The sequence below is a fragment of the Antechinus flavipes genome, chromosome 4 (assembly GCF_016432865.1).
Source record: "Antechinus flavipes isolate AdamAnt ecotype Samford, QLD, Australia chromosome 4, AdamAnt_v2, whole genome shotgun sequence".
Taxonomy (NCBI): Eukaryota; Metazoa; Chordata; class Mammalia; order Dasyuromorphia; family Dasyuridae; genus Antechinus; species Antechinus flavipes.
The window spans coordinates 104912420-104932629 of record NC_067401.1 but is presented as its reverse complement, the minus strand read 5'-3'; the positions used below and the strand labels follow the sequence as shown (position 1 = coordinate 104932629).

Below are 20210 nucleotides of genomic sequence, written 5' to 3'. Positions count from 1 at the left end.
GAGCAGGGGTACTAAGTGTAGACAAAAGGAGAAGCCACAACCACATGTCCAATTCCATTTATGGCCTTAGATCTTTCAAAGTCAGAATCAGACGATCTCTTTATTCCAGATCAGTCTTTTTCTTTAACACACTATATTACCTCATGAGAAACCAAGGCTACTTCTTATGTTCCTAGAAGGATTTTCCAGTTGTTGTTGGGTTTTTTTTTTTAATTAGAGAATTTCTCTATGTGTAATCCGGTCACTCTGGTCCCCACAGCCTCAAAGCCAGGTATATTAGATTCTATCCCACTTCTGTGTCCATTTCTCAACCCAGATTATATGTCATCATAGAGATCCTCTATTAGGACTACCTTATTCTACAGATGAGGAAACTGAGGTCCAGATGGATTAAGTGATCTATGCAAAGTCACACAGCTCCTAAATGATTGTGTAATTTGAACTCTGGACTCTGACTCTGATTCAGGAATCCTTCTATCATACCCCATCTCCAGCTCCTCTCCTTCCCCTTTTACCTTATATTGCCAATCTAACCTTACTCCCGGAATGCTTGGCTCTTTGTGCCCTCCTCCCCCAACCTCCATCTCTCTAATTACCCTTATTCTCCCCTCTCTAGTTACCCCTGCCCTGTCCCTCCTGCTCCCTCCCTCCCCCCTCCCAGTTTCATTTACCTCCGACTCATCTGGTCTTATTTTTAGCCTGGGCATATCTCCCCTTTCCTTTCTTAATATGGCGATGAGCACTCAGGCCAACTTGGGATCACAGGCTGAGGAGCCCTGGACATTGGTGGGGGGAGGCACTGGGAGCCTGGGCAGGAGGCTTCAGGCCCCCCATGGAGTCTTCTTGGCCTGGCAGGGAGGGCCCGGGCCCTGCCCCTCTCGTCAGCCACAGAGACATATTTAGACCAGACAAGGCTGGTGGAGGGGACCAGAGACAGGATAGGGGCTGGAGGAGGGGGAGGGGGTGCACATTTCAGGGGCAGCTCCAGTTCCTTCCCCGCCCCCAGCTTGCTACTCCTCCTCCTGCCCATTTTCCTCTAGGCTCTGTCAGCAGTGTCCCCAGGACCAGACCGTACCCCCTGCCCACTGCTCTGGGCCTCCCCCTCCCCCTAGTGCTCCCTGACTCAGGGTCCAGGGCTCTCCCTTCCATTCCCATCCATCTCTCATCGGACCAAGAAGCCACTTCCAGTCTCCCCCCGGAAGGGAGCCGGTAGAGAAGCAGCAGGATGGGGACCGTGCCATGGCTGTGGTTGCCATTGCTGGTGCTTCTGCTGGGGGCACCCCTGCCAGGGACACAGGGTGAGGAAGGACTGGACTTCCCAGAGTATGATGGTGTGGATCGAGTGGTCAACGTCAATGCCAAGAACTACAAGAATATACTCAAAAAGTATGAGGTGCTTGCCCTGCTCTACCATGAGCCCCCTGAAGATGACAAGGCTTCCCAGAGACAATTTGAGATGGAAGAGCTAATCCTGGAGGTGAGGGAGGGTGGGTGAGAGGAAGGATGGAAAAGGGGAAGGAGGGAGGGACCGAAGGAAGGAGGGAGGGAAAAACTGAGTCTCCTAGAAACCGTTCTCTTCAAAAGCCGCCACCCTGGCAGGCACCAGGACCCTATTCTGCCTTTCTGGGCATAAAATGGGCAACAAGCAGGGATGGTAGCCTTTGGATCCTTGTCTGATCAGATAGAGGCAAGAGGCAGGGATTTCACCTCTGTCACCGGGGGACCCTCACAGCCAGTATTTTGGGGAATGAGAGCCTATTTGCTATGAGCTCAGACAGAACATTGGAGAAGACACGGATTCAGGTTGCAAGTCTTCCACTTTCTAAACTGTGAATCTAAACATAACAGTCCAACTTTTTAAGTCTTGGGTTTCTCATCTATAAAATGAAGGAGATGGACTAGATAATCTCTAAAATGCCCTTTAATTCTAACATTCCTCAATTTTAGCTGGTTAGAGACGAAGGATGTGATTGGAGTTTGGAGAATTTAAGGCTGTTGGAGGGGTGGGGCTAAGAGAAGGGGGTGGGGTCAACTGTGGCTTTAGTCTCTCTGGGGTCCAGAATGCCCTACTATTTATTCACTCTGTCCCCAGAAGCCCATTGACCTCCTAATCTCTCCAGCTGGGCCAGGAGTTAAACCGCCCAGTGAAAGACAAAATCACGAAAAGTATTTGCCTGTTACCTGGCTTGTCGTTGAAGTCATTCATTCCTTGCCTCCTTCTTTTTCTCCACAAGCCTCTGCAGGATCATGCTGGGCTTTCCAACTTAGAGATTTTTGCCTCTTCCTGATGTGTTACATACCTCTCAGCACCATATTATTACCTCAGGCTTAGGTCATGCCTGAGGAAACTGACAGGGGTGGTCAGGGTAGGGTGGGCTGGGGAGAGTGAGATGGAGGGATCCTGAAGTTGAAGGGAAAATCTCTAAAAGAAAGTAAAAAGAAAAGATAGAATTGTAAGGGTCAGTGATTTTTTTAGGAGCCAAGAAAACTGGATTTCTTCTCCCTGGCTCTTTAATGCCTCAGACTCCCCAAGGGGAGTCAAGAGTAGGACCAGAGAGAGAGCAAGGACCCCCCTTTTCCTTCCCCATAGCTTCTCCTTGCTTCCCCTCCTCCCCAGCAAGAGGGTTGGGCTCTGCTATCTGATTAACAAGCTGGGTATTTTTATCCCAAGTGCCCGGAATACCAGGGCCACCCACCTGCCAATTCCCTCATTCTCTGTCCCTTAGGAGTTCTGGTAGTAAGCCTGGAGGAGAGATTGAAGTAGGGAAGAGGGGCAGGGCACAGGAAACAGGGCTAAGAACAATCTGATTTAGGGCTGGGGGATTGGTGGCTGCTCTCACAGAACAGAGAGTTTATCCTGGGGTTTAGGTTTTGAGGGAAGAGGATTTCACTTGTTTGATGAGAGGGTGAGGGTGGGAGGAAGAGGAGGAAGCCCACGGCCATGAAGGGTGGTCCCTAGCTGTGGTGCTGTATCTCTTCTGGATTGAAAGATCCTTAGTCAAGACTCATCTAGAGCTTCCCAGCCCAGAAATCCTCCTTCTCCCTCCTCTTCCCCCCTTCCCTTTTAGACCCAGTCTTCTCCATCTCTGTACATTCCTGTCTAGCCCTCACCCAGCCATGGGCTGTGAGGAGAGGCTGGGAATAAGAGAAGAATGAATCTCAGATAAGGGAAGCCACTAGGTTACACATCCAAGGGCTAGCTATCTCTGCTGACTGGACAGCATTCTTGAAATCTTCTCCCAGAGGTAATACGGCATAGGGGAAAGGTCCTTGGATTGGAAGTGAAAAGATTTAAGTTTGGGCTCTGGCTGTTCCACTTAGAGTCAAATTGCATACTTCTCTGCCTCAGTTACTTCAAAATGAGGGCTAGAAATGGAGCTAGAAATGCAATTTAATCCATTAGTCCCATTCTGTCGGGCCCTGAAACCTGGTTCTTTCTTAATACACAGTTTCAAGTCTTTCAAGCCCTCAGCATTTAACATTCTTGGCCATGGAAGAGTTAGGGGGTGGGAGTGGGGGTGGAGGGGAGGGCCTTTAGCATGTAAGGAAACAGAAAGAGACTCTGTAAAGCTGTCAGGAGACACATTATTCCCTCACTCCTGGGGTGAGGAAGCTTTGGGTGGGGGTGTCTCTCTCTGTCCTAATTCTGCAAGATTCCATTGCCCCTCCTCCCTGTCCTTATCCCCACCTCCAAACAGCCAATAGGAAAGTAGCACTCCCGCAGGCTACGCTCACAGAAATGAATCCTAAGGAGAAGAAGGAGGGCCTCCCTTCTGACAACGTGAAGATGAAGTTCAGCCCCTAGAAGAAGGAGGGCGGCCCCTCTCTGCCCTGCTGTCAGACTCCTCAGTCTACAACTGCTCGGTGGAAAGGGGCCACGAAGCTGGGAGTGGGCCGTGGTATTCCTCATTATCAGAGAGGCAGAGAAAGTGAAGATCTAATGATCCCGGACTGGGGCCGGCTCAGGAGACGGAAGACCTGGAGCTTCACACCTTAGGCTATAGCTGGACTAGATAGCCCTCTCAGGTTCTTTCCAGTCTAAGAATCTAAGACTCCTGACTCCATCATTAACTCCCCAGCAGTCTTTGAGAATGGGGCTCTCTCTAGACAAGCAAGCTGGAGAAAAGACATTTTTGAGCTGAAGTACAATCCAGAAAGAGCCAACTATGGTGGTGAAAAAACTGGACAGGTTTTAGCCCGAGAAATCTCTAACTTAAGGTGGACCTGATAGGTGACTTCAGAAAGGTTTTTTTTTAACATGGTAGTAAATGTTAGGCTTGAAAATATGGCTTTGAAACCCTCCTCTGACATTTACTACTGGGCAATCATTTAACCTCTCTGAATTTAATCTGTAAAATGGGGATAATGATACCTCTAGTGCCTGTCTCTCAGGGCTGTTGGGAGGCAGTGGGGAATAATAGAAAGGGTAGATTCCTGTATGTATGAATTATGGAACCAGGGACAAAGCCCTTGATCTCTCTGGGCCTTACTTTTCCACCTGCAAAATGGGGATAATGGTTGTTTATAACCAACAAGAGAGGATATTTGGAAACTTTACATAAATGCTAGCCTTTGTTATTAAAATATTTGAAAGGCTTTAATAGGGAAGAAGGACTAGACTTGTTCTACTTAACTTAAAGAGGACAAAACTAGGCTCAGTGAGTGAAAGCTAATCATTAGCACTGTCTAGAGTGAAATCGAATGACTTAGGAAGTAATAAGAACAAAAAAATAATAGCTGTCATTTACATAGTGCTTTAAGATTTGCAAAGGATTCAAAAAAATATCTTATTTGACCCTCCTCACAACCTCAAAATATGTTCGAAGATTATCCTCTTTTTATAGTTGAGGAAACTGAGGAAAACAGAGATGAAGTGATTTGCCCACAGCCATACAGCTAGGAAGTATCTAAAGTCAGATTTGAATTCTGTCTCCAGGTCTGGCAGTCTACCCCATTGTACCACTTATACTAAAATCCCCCAAAAGACGGCTGGATAATTTGTCTGTAGATGAGATTTTTGTTCAGGTTTGAAACAGAACAGGTGGTCTCTGAGGTCTCTTTCAACTCTGAAATCTATATTCTGAATATCTCATTTCTACGGATCTCGGAGTTCTTTATAAAAAGGAAAGCACTGGAAGGAAAGGGGGTGCAGTGGAAAGAAGGCTGGTACTCTCCAAACTGTGATTTCCATTGTGACTTTGGGTCACGTAATCTCCCAGAGCCTGTTTCCTCATCTGTAGCATAAAAAGAGTGAAAGAAACGTCCTCTGAGATCCTGTGCTATAGTAGAGCGACGACCCTATTACAAAGCGGTCTGTAGGACCCCGTTCTAACATTTTGATTTCTAAGCCCCACTGTTCCTGACACTTCAGGGGGACTTGACCTAGAGAGCCTGAGCTCTAACTCTAATACCTTCCCCAGTTAGCAGCCCAAGTCCTGGAAGATAAGGGAGTTGGATTCGGACTTGTGGACTCCGAGAAAGATGCAGCCGTGGCCAAAAAACTGGGTAAGGGGGCAGGGTGGGCCGTAGAGGGGGCCTGGGAGAATGTGCTGGTGGTGGGGAAGCGGTGGGCCTGGAGTGGGCTATGATGTCATCAGTTTTAGCTTGTTGGAGGTGGGAATTGTTGAGGAGACAAGTGAGTTCATCTGATGTTTCTCCGCAAGGGTCTGAAGGTGGTGGTTGGAGCCCTAAGGAACCTTCAGCCCAGACCCAAAAATTTGTAGAGATGGGGAAAGGCAACAGTATTCCTTCTACCTTCATAAATGTAGCATCAGTTGCCACTGATGGAGTAGCGGCAATCTGAGTCCTCATCCCTGGAATTTAGATGAGAAAATGAGAGGAAGGGAAGGGGGGCAGTAAAGACCAGTTTCTTCCCATCCCCCACCACCCGCCCCTCCTCCACCCCACCCCAATCTCCTTGGGGAGAGATGCACTGGAAGACCTTCCAGACCTTGGCCACCAGGAGGCATTGCAGCCTTTACAAGGCCACCTGGTGGCAGGAGGACCATAACTGAAGTGCTCTGGGGAGCCGGGCACTTGAGCCTTGGCCAGGGAGGGCTGGGAGAGGGAGAGGAAGAGCTAAGGGGACGGGTGCCCCTTGTTCTAGAAGAAGGAGAAAGGGCAGAGAATGACCCTCGCCACCCTCCCGGGAAACCACTCTGTGCCAACAAACCCCCGCCACCCAAAACTGGGGGGATGGTCCCGGGGAAAGCTGCTCCGAGTGGGTGGCAAGAGCGGGCGCTGCACCTGGCCAGGGGGGCGGGATCCCAGGGACTGGGTCTGGGGGCGTCAAGGTCAAGACTCACTTCTCGCTTATTTCCCAGGTTTGACCGAGGAAGACAGTGTGTACGTGTTTAAAGGGGACGAGGTCATAGAGTACGATGGCGAGTTATCTGCAGATACCCTGGTCGAGTTTCTACTTGATGTGAGAAAGACCTTGGATCCCTCCTGTTCTCCCCCTTTACTTTCTTCAGTAACCCCCTCCCACCCTCTCCAAGCTCTCCCCTTCCCCTTCCTGCCCTTGGCCCACCCTCCTCTCTGTTCTTCCCCCCTCCCGCCTCTCTCCATCCCCTCTGCCCCAGACCCAGCTTGAGAACTCACCCTCCTCTCCTCCCCAGGTCCTGGAGGATCCCGTGGAGCTAATTGAAGGCGAGCGGGAGCTGCAAGCATTTGAGAACATTGAGGACGAGATCAAACTTATCGGCTACTTCAAGAATGAGGACTCAGAACGTGGGTAGCCTCCTCTTCCCCTGCCCCAGCCCCCACTGTTTCTAGAGCCCCCATCTCCCTCTCTCCTCAGTCTCCTATTAAGTCCGCTGCTCCCACCCCTTCCTGATGCCCCTCAGCTACCTAAGACTTCAGCTGTGACCCTCCTCCTACCCAATTTCCTCACAACATGGAGGGTTTTCTCTTTGCTACTCTGCTTCTCAGTCTGGCATTGGTCCGCAAAGTCTGGTCCAGAGCATCCTGGGAATCTCCCTTTCAGAGAGTCTACAAATTCACAATTAGCCTTAATTTTTAATGTAATCAATATCTATAACTGTAAACCACATAAACAAAAACTCTTTGGGCAGATCTTAGACTATTTTTAATAGGATCAAGATATTGAGAACAAAAGTTGGAGGACCACTGGTCTAAGGTTTTACCCAGGCTTTGTCCATCGCTTTGTCCAAGTAGCATCACTCTTGTCAATCTTAGGTTCCCTTCCCCCTCTATTCTAAAGCTCCTCAAAGCTCTCTAATCACGTCGCCCCCCCATCGCCCCCCCACAAAAAAAACTTCTGTAACAAGTGTGTACTCTAAAGGACAAAATGGCAGAGTGGGGGGGGGGACAGACTGGGAAAAAGCCTTCTGCAACAAGTAGACTCTAAAGGACAAAATGGCGGAGTGGGGTAGGGGGTACAGACTGGGAAAAAGCCTTCTAATAACAAGTAAACTCTAAAGGACAAAATGGCAGAGTGGGGGGGGGACAGACTGGGAAAAAGCCTTCTAATAACAAGTAGACTCTAAAGGACAAAATGGGGTGTTGGGGGGGAACAGGTTGGATTTCTCATCTCCCCAGCTTTGATTTAATTAAGAAATGTTTGGGGATTGGGGATGGAAGTGGCATGCAGGCTTCTATAAAGATTTATATAAAGATATAGAACTGACTGTTCCTCCCTCACCTCAGATTACAAGGCCTATGAGGATGCAGCTGAAGAGTTTCATCCCTACATCCCCTTCTTTGCCACATTTGACAGCAAGGTAACCTTTTCAACTTCCTCCATTGCCTCTTGTTAAGTCCTTTGCTACTCTCAGGGCCTGATATTCCCCCAGGGTTAATGGAGTATCTCTCTACTCTTCCACCAAATGAATCACTTTCCTCAACTCTGCTGAGACTCTCCGGGCTCCCCAGATCCTCGCTGTTCTGTGTCCCCACCCTCATCTTTCTCCTTCCCAAAGGTGGCTAAGAAGCTGACCCTGAAGATGAATGAAATTGATTTCTATGAGGCCTTCATGGATGAACCAGTGACCATCCCAGACAAGCCCAACAGTGAGGAGGAGATTGTCAGCTTTGTGGAGGAGCACAAGAGGTGGGGTGACTCTTGTCCTCACTTTGGGGGAATCTAGAAAGAAAGCTTTCCCGCATCAGTTTCACGCTGGAAAAAGAAGAGAAGGAGTGGGGAGGAGGGGGAAAGAAGAGGAGCAGGAAGGAGAGGAAAGAAAGGGGAGGGACAGGAGGAAAAAGGGGATGGGGAAGAAGAAAAGTAGGAGGGGGAAGAGGAGAGGAAAGGAAGGGAAAAGGGACAGGAGGAATAAGGGGATAGGAAAAAGAAAAAGAGGAGGGGGAGGAAAAGGAAGAAGAAAAAGAGGAGGACGGAAATAAAGGAAAAAAGGGGAAGAGGAGGTGGAAGATCACTGTCCACCATACCCTCACCTCAGTGGTGCCAGATGACAAGGGATGGATTCACACATAAAGACAACCTTTCAGTTGTTGACAATCTGAGGCCATTGTCTCCTAAATTATTGATTCAGTTTGCTTGCATAGGGTTCTGCATTTCAATACTAGCCAAGGGGTTCTACATAGAATAGACATTCAGTAAACGCTTGTTGACGAGGATGGAGAGGATTTTCATGCTGGTCACATAATGTCTCGATTCCCAAACTTCACTCTTGCTTCCCACCCCCACCTCATGTCCTTCAGCCTATAGGTTGCTGAGACTTGGAAAGGAATTTAGAGATCATCAATCCTATCATTCTCCCGGACTCTTCAGTCCAGCCACTCTGTCCTGTTCTGTGTCTTTGCAAAGGCTGTATCCCTCCCCTCTGGGGTTTCAACGTGTTCTCCCTTCAAATTCACTTTCATCTATTAAGAACTCCCTATTCCTACAAGGCTGACCTCACATGCTACTACCACGAAACAGTCTTTTTTTTTTTTTATCATTAGGAAAATTTTCCTTTTATTCGGTAGAAATCCTGTAATTTCTATCCATTGATCCAAGCTCTGTTCTCTTTTTTTTTTTTAAATTTTATTTTATTTAATAATAACTTTGTATTGACAGAATCCATGCCAGGATAATTTTTACACAGCATTATCCCTTGCAATCACTTATGTTTCGTTTTTTCCCCTCCCTCCCTCCTCCCCCCCCCCCAAGATGGCAAGCAGTCCTATATATGTTAAATATGTTGCAGTATATCCTAGATACAATACATATTTGCAGAACCGAACAGTTCTCCCGCTGCACAGGGAGAATTGGATTCAGAAGGTAAAAATAACTCGGGAAGAAAATCAAAAATCAAATAATTCACATTCATTTCCCAGTATTCCTTCTTTGGGTGTAGCTGTTTCTGTCCATCATTTATCTATTGAAACTCAGTTAGGTCTCTTTGTCATAGAAATCCACCTCCATCAGAATACATCCTCATACAATATCGTTGTCGAAGTGTATAATGATCTCCTGGTTCTGCTCATTTCACTTAGCATCAGTCCATGTAGGTCTCTCCAAGCCTCTCTGTATTCATCCTGCTGGTCATTCCTTACAGAGCAATAATATTCCATAACATTCATATACCACAATTTACCCAGCCATTCTCCAACTGATGGGCATCCATTCATTTTCCAGTTTCTAGCCACTACAAACAGGGCTGCTACAAACATTTTGGCACATACAGGTCCCTTACCACGAAACAGTCTTATATTTTTTAAGTGTTCAAAAACTGTCATGTATATGAAGACCGTTATACTTACACCAGTAGAATGTGAGATCCCAAAGGCCAGCGGCTGGGGGTTGTTTTGTTATTTTTTTTGTCTTGCCTTGGCTTGTAAAGACAACATGTCCACACTGAACTACTTGAGATCTGGAATTGTCTTTTGCCTTCATATTCCCAGTGCTTAACACAATGCCTGGCACACAGTAGGTGCTTAACTGATGTTTATTGATGAACTGATTGCATACAATCGGAGTTTAACAAAGGTTCAGATTGGATTTTCCAAAGCATTCAAAGCTGTGACTTTGAGCAAAGTGGCAGGACCAATATTCAAACTTTTGCCTGTAACCTGCCAGCTTCCCTCCCCCACAGATGTACGATGATCTGAGCCTCCTACTTGGAGGGATGACTCTTGATCTAAGCTATGAAGTATCTCTGTGCCCTGGGTCTGACTCAGACCTGGAGAATGACCCCTTGGAGGGGCAGCTTTTCTCACTGAGTCTTCCTATATCTTTCCCAGGTCGACCCTGAGGAAGCTGAAACCTGAAAGCATGTACGAGACCTGGGTGAGTCCCTGAAAGCCCAGGCAGGGCCTGTAAATCAGGCTTATGGAGGGGTTTGGTCAGGGGGGAAAAAAGGGAGATACAGCTAGACTTATACCTTAGAAATATCCTGTCCAGCTGTTCTCTGTGGCCCCAAAGACAAAGAAAGAGGCATTTATGTTAAAAATCAGATTCATGTTGCAGTGACCGGAAGGCAGGGGCAGAGACTGGGCACCCAGAGTTTATTCAGAAACTTTTGGATCTGTTGATATTATTTTAAAGAAAAGGAATAGAAGTGGGGACTTTGGGAAAATTGTTAAGAGACTTGCCCCCAAGTCCAGGAGTCTATGCCCTGCAAAAAATGCATAGAATCCCAGGGGAAACCTAAAGCCTCCTGTGGGCATCCCAACTTCAGGGAAAATAGCTAGAACCCGTCCCTGGCTTTTCTCATTCTCTAGGAAGATGACCTAGATGGCATCCACATAGTGGCCTTTGCAGAGGAGGATGACCCTGGTAAGGAGAGCTGGAGTGAAGAGGTCATGAAGGTGACCTGTTGGAGGTGGGAGGTGGGAGAGCTAGTAGCATTATAGGGCTCTTCTGGAAGTAGCAGGAGAGAAACATATGGGGAATCCACAAGGGGAATGGCTTCCTGGAATGGGGAAAAAAGTTTATTCCTCCCTTTTATCTTATTCATTTCTTACCCCTCCCTGACTTGGCTTCCCTTTTTGCCCCTAGATGGCTATGAGTTCTTAGAGACCCTCAAATCTGTGGCCCAGGACAACACAGAAAACCCTGATCTCAGCATTATCTGGATCGACCCTGATGACTTCCCCTTGGTAAGAGGGTAACCCCCAGCGCAGTCACAGCAATACCTCTGAGTGGGGGAACTGGACTGACTGGTGGAGCTTAGAAAGACCAAGCGGGCAGAGGAGGGATAGCTTGAGCAGATTCCCTCCCACTCCGACCCCTACCCCGTGAGAGAATGAGGTCCCTCTCCTAAGGAAGAGAAGAGAAAGGGCAGCTCTGTCTCCTCTCAGAAGAGGAGGGAAAAGGCAAATAACTGAAACTAGTAACAGAAAGGACTTGTTTATGAAGACGGAAGAAAGCACTTCTCTCTGGATGTCTCAGGCTAGAGGTTCTCCTTTAGTCCAGACTGGTGTAGGTCTCCCCTCCTCTTACGCTTTTTAGTAATAGGATTGTGAAGAAGTAGCCTCCTTCTCTGAACTCCAGTTCTCCCCTCTGTAAAATATAAATAGGGTTTGTCCTAACCTGCTTCACAATGGGAGTGTGTGTGCAGAGAGTGATTTGTAAACCTTAGGGAATTATTGTTCAGTCGTGTCTGACTCTATGTGACTCTGGAGACATTGTCCTGGGGTATTCTTGGGAAAGATGCTGGAGTAGTTGGCCATTTTGTTCTCCAGGAGGTCTCCAATTTACAGATGAGGAATTGAGGCAAATAAGAGTTAAGTGACTTACTCATACTGCCTGGAAGATTGAAACTTCTAACTGCAGGCCCAGTGTTTTCTCCACTGCATCATGTAGCTTCTCCTTAAAAGAACTATAGAGATGTGATAATAAGCAGATGAGTGTCATTATTAATGTTACTACTCTTACTCCCAAATCCAGGGACCCTTGAGAGCTGTGTCCTCAGAATACTCAAAGAAATGATTGTGAAGGGATAAGGAGACAGCTAAGGGAATGCAGAGCAGCATCTTAGGGCTAGTAGTATCTCAGTTAAATGCTCTGAAGGAGAACTTTCCTGAAGGGAAAACTCCCAGCATCCCAACTCTCAGGACTTTTTCATGAGAATAGTCTTCACAGACTCTCTCTCACTCTTTTTCTCTTTGTCTGTCTTCTGTCTTTCTCTGTGTGTGTGTGTGTGTGTCTTCCTGTCTGTCTGTAAGTCTCTCTGTCTCTGTCTCTCTATCTCTCTCTGTCTCTCTCTGTCTCTGTCTGTCTGTCTCTCTCTGTCTCTGTCTGTCTGTCTGTCTCTCTCTCTTCCTGGCTCTCTGTTTCTGTGGGTCTCTTTCTGTCTCTGTCCCTTTGTCTCTCTGTCCCTCTCTGTCTCTCACTTTGTGTGTGTCTCTTTGTCTCCGTATCTCTATCTCTCTCTGTCTCTGTCTCTCTCTGTCTCTCTGTCTCTCTCTCTTCCTGGCTCTCTGTTTCTGTGTGTCTCTTTTTGTCTCTGTCCCTTTGTCTCTCTGTCCCTCTCTGTCTCTCACTTTGTGTGTGTCTCTTTGTTTCCATATCTCTATCTCTCTCTGTCTCTGTCTCTCTTTGTTTCTACCTCTCTCTGTGTCTCTGTCCCTTTGTCTCTCTGTCCCTCTCTGTCTCTCACTTTGTGTGTGTCTCTTTGTTTCCATATCTCTATCTCTCTCTGTCTCTGTCTCTCTTTGTCTCTACCTCTCTCTGTGTGTCTGTCTCTTTCTCTCTCTCTCTCTCTCTCTCTCTCTCTCTCTCTCTCTCACACACACACACACACACACACACACACACACACACACACACACACACACCAGCAGCAGCCCCCAGGCAAATAGGTCTCTGCATAAAGGAGAGGTTCCATTCCCTTTCTCCTGAAGAATGAGAGGGGAAGAAAGCAGAAGTGACCTGCTTTACTCAGCAGCCTGAGCTTTTGAGACTCTAACACTTACAGAGAGACAGTTACCCTTTCTTCCCTGCAGACATGCTAACATGTGCTCACAGTACCGTTTTATGAGAGAACAACTCCAAACAAGCAGGTCTCAAGGTACTCTGCTGACCCCAAGTCCATCTTTTGTGTATTCCCTCCCATCTTTTATTGGTCCCAGGGCCATCACCGAGCTCTAGAACTAGTCCACTTCTTCTATAACTAGGATTCTGATTTCCTTCTCCCCACCTCCATCCTTACTGAAATATGGGCAGTTTGGCTTGCATTATGCCTGGACACACATTTAGATTTAGAATTTTAATACTATAGGATGTCAGAATTGGAACCAACCCACTCATTTTCCAGATAAGCTGAGACCGAAGTTCAGGGTAGACAGTACTAGAAATCAGCTCTCCTGGTTTCTGGCTCTGTCCACCAAATAATATTACTTCTATATGTTGTTCAGTCATGTCTGACTCTTCATGGCTCCATTTGGGGTTTTCCTGGCAAAGATACTAGAGGAGTTTGCCATTTTCTTCTCCAGCTTATTTGACAGATGAGGAAACTGAGGCCCAGGGTCATCCAGCCAGCATCTAGAATCAGATTTTAACTCAGGGAGATGTCTTCCCGAATTCAGGCCCAGAGTGCTTTATTTACTGCCACCGAGCCTCAATATGATCTCTTCCCTATCCCTGGCCCTCTGTCAGATTTGACCTACTTGTCCTATTTTCTCCGGGCAGCTTGTCCCATACTGGGAGAAGACATTTGACATCGATCTATCAGCCCCACAGATTGGAGTTGTCAATGTGACAGATGTAAGTACCCTCCCACTTCCCACTTCTCTCCCACTTTCTCAGCTCCTAACCCCTGCTCCCTAGCTTCTCCCCTTTCCAGGGGTTTAGCCCAACCCAGAACAGAGATGAGCATCTTACTGCCCTCAAATTTCTCCTAGCCCTGTACTAGTCTTCCACTGTCCCACCACATTCTATCGCATATAATAGTAATTTGCGTATGTCTAGCATTTGTCCACTAATGCATTTTTTTTTTTTTGGCTCTAAATTCCCATTGCCTGACAACAACACTATGTTGTCAGGCAATTTATTGAATTGCTGGCAGGTGGGTGGGTAGGAAAGAGGGATGGGTGGACCAGCAGGTAGCCGAATAGGACAGAAAGGTGGAGGGACAGGACAGGTGAGTGGAAACAGAGCTTAGTTTTTGGGTTTTTTTGGGTTTTTTGCTCTCTTCTCTCCACCATCCTGCACCATCCCATGGGGCAGGCTGACAGTGTTTGGATGGAGATGGATGATGAGGAGGACCTGCCTTCAGCTGATGAGTTGGAGGACTGGCTGGAAGATGTGCTGGAGGGTGAAATCAACACTGAAGATGACGACGATGATGATGACGATGACGATGATGACGATGATGATGATGATGATTAAGTGTCACGGTGACCACTCCTCAGCCCCTTCCTGCTCGGGCCCTCCTACTGAGCCCCTTCATCTGGGATACCAAGCAGGCCCTGCCAGGGACTCTTCTCGAACAGCCTCATATTGTCTAGGCTTTAATTCCCCTCAGGGATTACACTGAGGAAAGGAGCTACTTGCCTTCCAATTTTCCTTCCTTTCTGACCTCCATATCTAACCCTATCTCTCCCTTTCCTGATTCTCTCTATGGTCTTTCCTTGCATTCTTCTCTTGATCCCCCTCCCTGTGTTCCCCCCAATTCTCTCCTCAAATTCTCTCCTTGTTCATCTCTCATCCTGTTTTCCTCTGACTATGCCCTGTTCCCTGCCTAGGGAGGGGGAGTGCGGTGCTAGGTTTGGGGCCACATCTCAGCCGCTTCCTGTTAATTTATTTGGGTCAAATTAGAAGTCTCAATAAAGGGATCTGGGGCAGTGTCTGTTGATGTCTCATCCCCTGGTGGGGGGTGGAGCCAGAGGCAGGGGCATGGGGCAGGTATTCAGTTCCAGAAACTGGGGAGAAATATGATGAGGGTGGCGTATCAGCCACCTAATCATCATCATGCCTTGATTGATTACCTGTTCCATTTAAATATTCATAAAGACTTAGCACTGGATTGGGCACAGAGTTGGGGAGGGGGAAGCAGGATGAGAGATGGGATGAGGAAAAGGGATATAAGAGACATTGTACCAATGCTGAGGGGCTTAAAATCTCATTGGGATAGCAAAGCTCACATGTCAAAGAGGAAAACCAGCACAAACTAAAAGGTTGAATCCATAAAATAGGAAGGAAGTTTGGAGGAACTGGGAGTGTTCATCCTAGAAAAGAAAATATTTGTCATGGGGAGGAGCAGGTTTTTTTCTGGCCCCCAAGGAAAGATTTAGGAGCAAGGAATGAAATTTGCAGTCAAATTTAGATTCAACATAAAGAAAATATTCACAATTAAAGGCATTCCAGATTAATATATCCATGAAATAGGAAAGTAGTATTGAAGAAATTGGAAGTGTTCATTCTAGAGCAGAAAATATTTGAAAAACTGTCATGGGCAGGAATAGATTTGTTCTTCCTGACCCCAAAGGAAACAACTAGGAGCAAGGAATAAAGTTTGCAGTCAAATTTAGATTCAATGTAAAGAAAATATTCACAATAAAAAACATCCCAAGATGTGGGGGTGGTAGATTTCCCATCACTGATGGTCTTTAAGCAAAAGCTAGATGATGACTTACTCAGGATGCTAGGGGGAAGGAGGGGAGAATTACTTTTCACATATGGGTTGAGCTAGATGGCCCAGAAATCCTTCCAATTCAGGGATACTCTATGTGTAAATTAATTAAGTGCCAATTGTGGTCTGCTAGCTCAACTGATTTAATCTCGGCAAATCCAGTAAGGTGTTGTAGTATACTGAGCCAACTTGAGTACCAACAATCCTGAATTCAAATCCCAAATTCTCCTTCCTGCATATGCCTAAGTGCTGTTATCTGACTTCTGTGGGCCTCAGTTTGCTCAAAATAAACAACATGATCCTAAAGGTCCCTTCTAGCTCTAATTATTTTGATCTGTAAGAAGAAAAAGAGTAGGAAATAGTACCAGAAGGTTTCATGGAAGAGATGGTATTGGACCTTGATGATGGAAGATGTTCTATATAGGGGCTAAAAACAACATGAAATTAAGCAGAAGGTTGGGTTGTCAGTTGTCAGAGAAGAACAGGATTACTAGAGCAGAGAATCTTAGCAGCAGATGGAACTGTAGAGGCAGGGTGGATTCCATATTATGCATGGCCTTAGAATGACAGCCTAAAGAGTTTGGACATGAACTTGTAAGCAGAGAAATCCCCTTCTCTCCACCAGGTTCTTGTCACTTCTCACCTACACTGTAGCACCACTTCTAATAGGTTTCCCTGCATCCAATCTTTTCTAGTAGTTATCACACTGACATTAAATCATAGGTCTGAGCATGTTGTTGCTCTGTTCAAGAAGGCACAGTGGATAGAGCTCTGGACTTTGGTCAAAAAGACATGAGTTCAAATATGAGCTCTATGATCTAACTTTAACCTATCTGTCCAGAAGGAAGTTCCACTATATGTTGCAGGCAAACTGGTCTACTTGTTACCTGTACAAAGCAAATAATCGTTCTTTGTCCAGGCTGTCTCCTATGCACAGAATGAGCTCTTTTCTCTTCATGTTAAACTCTTGAGCGTTCTTAAAAACTGCCAACAACTGACCTCCCCAAGTTATCAGGGCTCTTTTTTCCAGCCCCCAAATTATTTTGTATTGACACCTGTATCTTTCAACTGAGATTTCACTGGTACATAGAGCTCCCAAAAAAGGAATTTTGACTTCTGTGCAATTTACAGGCTTAGATGCCTTTGCTGATAAGAACTTTACATGACTTTTAATGGATCAATAGCCACTATGAGTCAGAAGTGAGACTTGAACTGAGGTCTTCCTGATTCTGAGGCCAGGTCTCCTTGCAGCCTTCAGACTGCATGCAGTCCCCATCATTCCTGATTAAATCAGAATAAAATGTAATGAGGAAATATTTAACAAAATAAAGAAAAATACAAGATAGATAATATCACATTTTAAAATTAATTCAGAATGTGGCCCACAGGGATTCTCAGTGGCCCCTGTTAGACATTTCTAAACTTATAGCATGCCATGGCTCCTCGGTATACATAAGATCATAAATTTAGAGTTGGAAAGGACTTTAGACATCTGGTCCAACTCTAGATAGGGAGCTGGGGTAGTTAGTACTTTATCTGCTGGAGTCAGGACAACCTGAGTTCAAATCCAGTTTCAGACACAAGTTGTGTGACTCTGGACAAGTCACTTAATTTGCCTGAGTTCCCCATTTGTAAAATAGGGACACACTGGAGAAGGAAATGAGACCCATTCCAGTATCTTTGCCAAGAAAACCTAGTCAGACACAAATAACAACAGCCCAGTTCCATCATTTTACTCATAAGGAAAATAAGATCCCAAGAGTGGGGAATGACTTTTCCAAATTCACATAGTTAATGAATGACAGAATCAAGATTTTTTTTTTTTTTTGGGCTGAGGCAATTGGGGTTAAGTGACTGTGACTTGCCCAGGGTCACACAGCAGAATCAAGATTTTAACTCTAATCTTAGAACTCCAAATCTGGGGCTCTTTCCACTGTACTACTCTCTCAATAGTATTCATAGTACAATGAGGTACTACTACAACTACTCTCATATTCTTCCCTATAAAATGTAAGCTTCCTAAGGGGCTGAAACTTCTTTTGTGCAGTACCAATCTAAGACACTTCCAAGCACCCCATAGTTACTTAATAGCACTTGCTGAATAAATGAATGAACTGACAGGATAAAAGTGATGTTTTAGGGGAGATTAAGTTGCCAGCAGAAAGAGAGTCTAGAAGCAGAGAGATCAGCCAGGAGGTTGTTGAAATAATTATGGGATAATAAATAGAATGTTAGACTTGAAAGGGACCTTTTATTGTTTAGTCATGTCCGACTCATCAGGATCCCATTTGGATTTTTTTTTTTTGGCAAAGATATTGAAATGGTTTGCTATTTCTTTCTTCTGCTCATTTTACAGATGAGGAATCTGAGGCAACACAGCTAGTATCTGAAGCCAAAATTGAACTTAGATCTTTCTGACTCTTAAGTTCTGCACCACCTAGCTGCCATAGGAGAAACTTTAGAGTCTATTTATTCTAAGCTCCTACTTGTACAGATGAATAAACTGAGGTCCAGATAAAGGAAGTCACTTACCCAACATCATACAGTCTGTTCTTGTAAAAATGACAGAGGAACCTATACTTCCTAATTCCCGGGCTTATGTGATTTATACTACAATACACTGTCTCTCCAAGGCATGCAGAGGCATGATTTCTGGCTCTTATCCTTTACAAAAGTCACTTAGTCCCTCCTAAAACACTACTTGAATTATGTCAAATTCATTCATTCGTTCATGTATGCATTCATTCATCTCAAAGATGCTGGGATTACAAAGATAGAAATGAAATGGTCTCAGCCTCCAAGGAACTTAAATTCTACTAAAGGAAAGCAAGGGAGGTCAGGACTAGGTTGGTGTGGAGTGAAAAAATCTTCTGTTGGATTCTATAACAAGTGGGAAGGGGAAGTGAAAATGGGTATGGGCTGAGTCAGATCCAAGGTGGTGAGGGGTGCAGAGAGAGAGATAAACATAAGAAAAAAGCACAGGGCAAAGAAATCCAGCAATACTCCTATTTAATGAACTCCTAGCCACTTCTACTGTTTATCATAACTGGAGTGGTGACTGTGTGGGAGAGACAAGAACGAAAAATTCTTGTGTCATCAAGATTGGTTGAGTCTAAGACTCCGAGGAAGTTTCTACATTCTATTGGTCAATTTAGAAGGGCATTCTAGAAAAAGTGAGGTTTCTGGGATTCACAATCTAACCATAGATCATGTCTGAGAATCTCAGATCCAAAAGAGGTCTCAAAAGTCATGAATCTTAATCATATTTGAAGAAGACTCTTCTTGCAAGTCAAGAACACTGGACAAGAAATCAGTCCATGGATTCACATTCCTTCTCTGCTACCAGATTTTGTTTCCTCCTTTTTATGTAAGAGAAGAGAGTTGAACTAGATGACTTCTACAGTCATTTATAGTGCCAAAGTTTCATGATTCAAAGAAAGAAGAATTATAAGCAGAAGTGGAAGGGACTTTAGAAACTAACCCCCTTATTTCACAGGTGAGGAAGCCCCAGAGTGACTGGCCCAAGATGACACAGGTAAGCAGCAGAGCCAATATTCAAACTGAGGTACTTCAGGATCTCCAAATTCATTGTTTTTTTTCTAATGAACCAAGCTGTCCAACACGATCAAGTTACTAAGTCGATGATCCAGTTAAAGGGGGTAATGACAAGAGCTAATAGACACAAGAGTGACACATGAGGAAATCAAATTGACAAAAGAAGACACACATGTAGAGCAAAAACCTAAGTATAGATTTCGGAGAAGTCTAAAAAGGACACCTCTTTTTGTGGTCTGGTTTTGTTACTGTCCCCTGAAATATGTGATAATACCATAAAAAAAAAATACCAGTATGGAGTAGAGATGGGATTGTCTGGCATTAAAATATCTGTGTCGTTGAATTGTTTATTCTTAGGACTCATTTGGGCTTTTCTTGGCAAAGATACTGCAGTGGTTTGCCATTTACTTCTCCAGCTCATTTTACAGATAAGGAAACTGAGGCAAATGTGGTTAAATGGCTTGCCTAGGACTACACTGCTATTAAGTAGCTGACTTCAAATTTGAACTCAGGAAGTGTTCGGGACTCCAAGCCCAGTGCTCTATCCACTGCGCCACCTAGCTGCCTAAAGTATGTATTCCTTAAAAAAAAAAATGGTGGTGTGTTATCCTCTTGGTAAGGATCTATATTGCCTACCTTTAAGCCCAGGTCTGGATCTCAGCCTGAACTCACAGAAGGAATTCCTTCCAGAGCAAGGTTCTCATTTACCTGAAGCCAGATGGAAGTAGACAAGGCGGGGATATAGGGAGTCTGGAGACATCCTTTAAGTGCCTCCCTCTTCCTTGAGGAAAACAAATATTGTAGGGAAATGAGAAGAGGAAACCCAAAGAAGAGGAGTGGTGGTAGTCAGTGTCAATGGGAGGACAGCCACTTCCTTATTCCTTTTTCATTTCGGTCTTTTTGGTTTAGGGTAGCCAGGAAACCCCCGAGAGTTTTGGGGGGAAGTGAGAATCATTAGCCCAGGACTTTGGCAGGGCCAGACTCATCCCTAGGACTTCATTCTTTCAGCAACATAATAGTACTCCTAAACTAATTGTTGTTTTGCAAGCTATTGGCCTATATTGGCTTACTGCTGGCTCAGACCCCAGACCCTGCTTTTTTTCCCATTCAGTTTTA

At 45.5% G+C, this 20210-nt stretch overlaps 1 protein-coding gene and 1 long non-coding RNA gene across 2 annotated transcripts in view; one reads left to right on the top strand and one right to left on the bottom strand.

Annotated features, from left to right (window-relative positions):
- Positions 1-2268, bottom strand: part of LOC127559711 (uncharacterized) — an 88179-nt gene extending 85911 nt beyond the window's left edge. Inside the window, exon 1 of the long non-coding RNA XR_007953191.1 lies at positions 2182-2268. This is a non-coding gene — a long non-coding RNA (uncharacterized LOC127559711). The remainder of the gene's footprint in view (positions 1-2181) is intronic.
- Positions 935-14756, top strand: CASQ1 (calsequestrin 1). The gene is made up of 11 exons (XM_051993677.1): positions 935-1477; positions 5421-5505; positions 6324-6424; positions 6618-6729; positions 7669-7742; positions 7941-8071; positions 10207-10252; positions 10687-10741; positions 10964-11064; positions 13598-13672; positions 14135-14756. Exons 1-11 carry the CDS (start codon positions 1226-1228, stop codon positions 14294-14296), a joined length of 1194 nt encoding a protein of 397 aa, XP_051849637.1. The 5' UTR covers positions 935-1225; the 3' UTR covers positions 14297-14756.
- The last annotated feature ends 5454 nt before the right edge of the window (positions 14757-20210 follow it).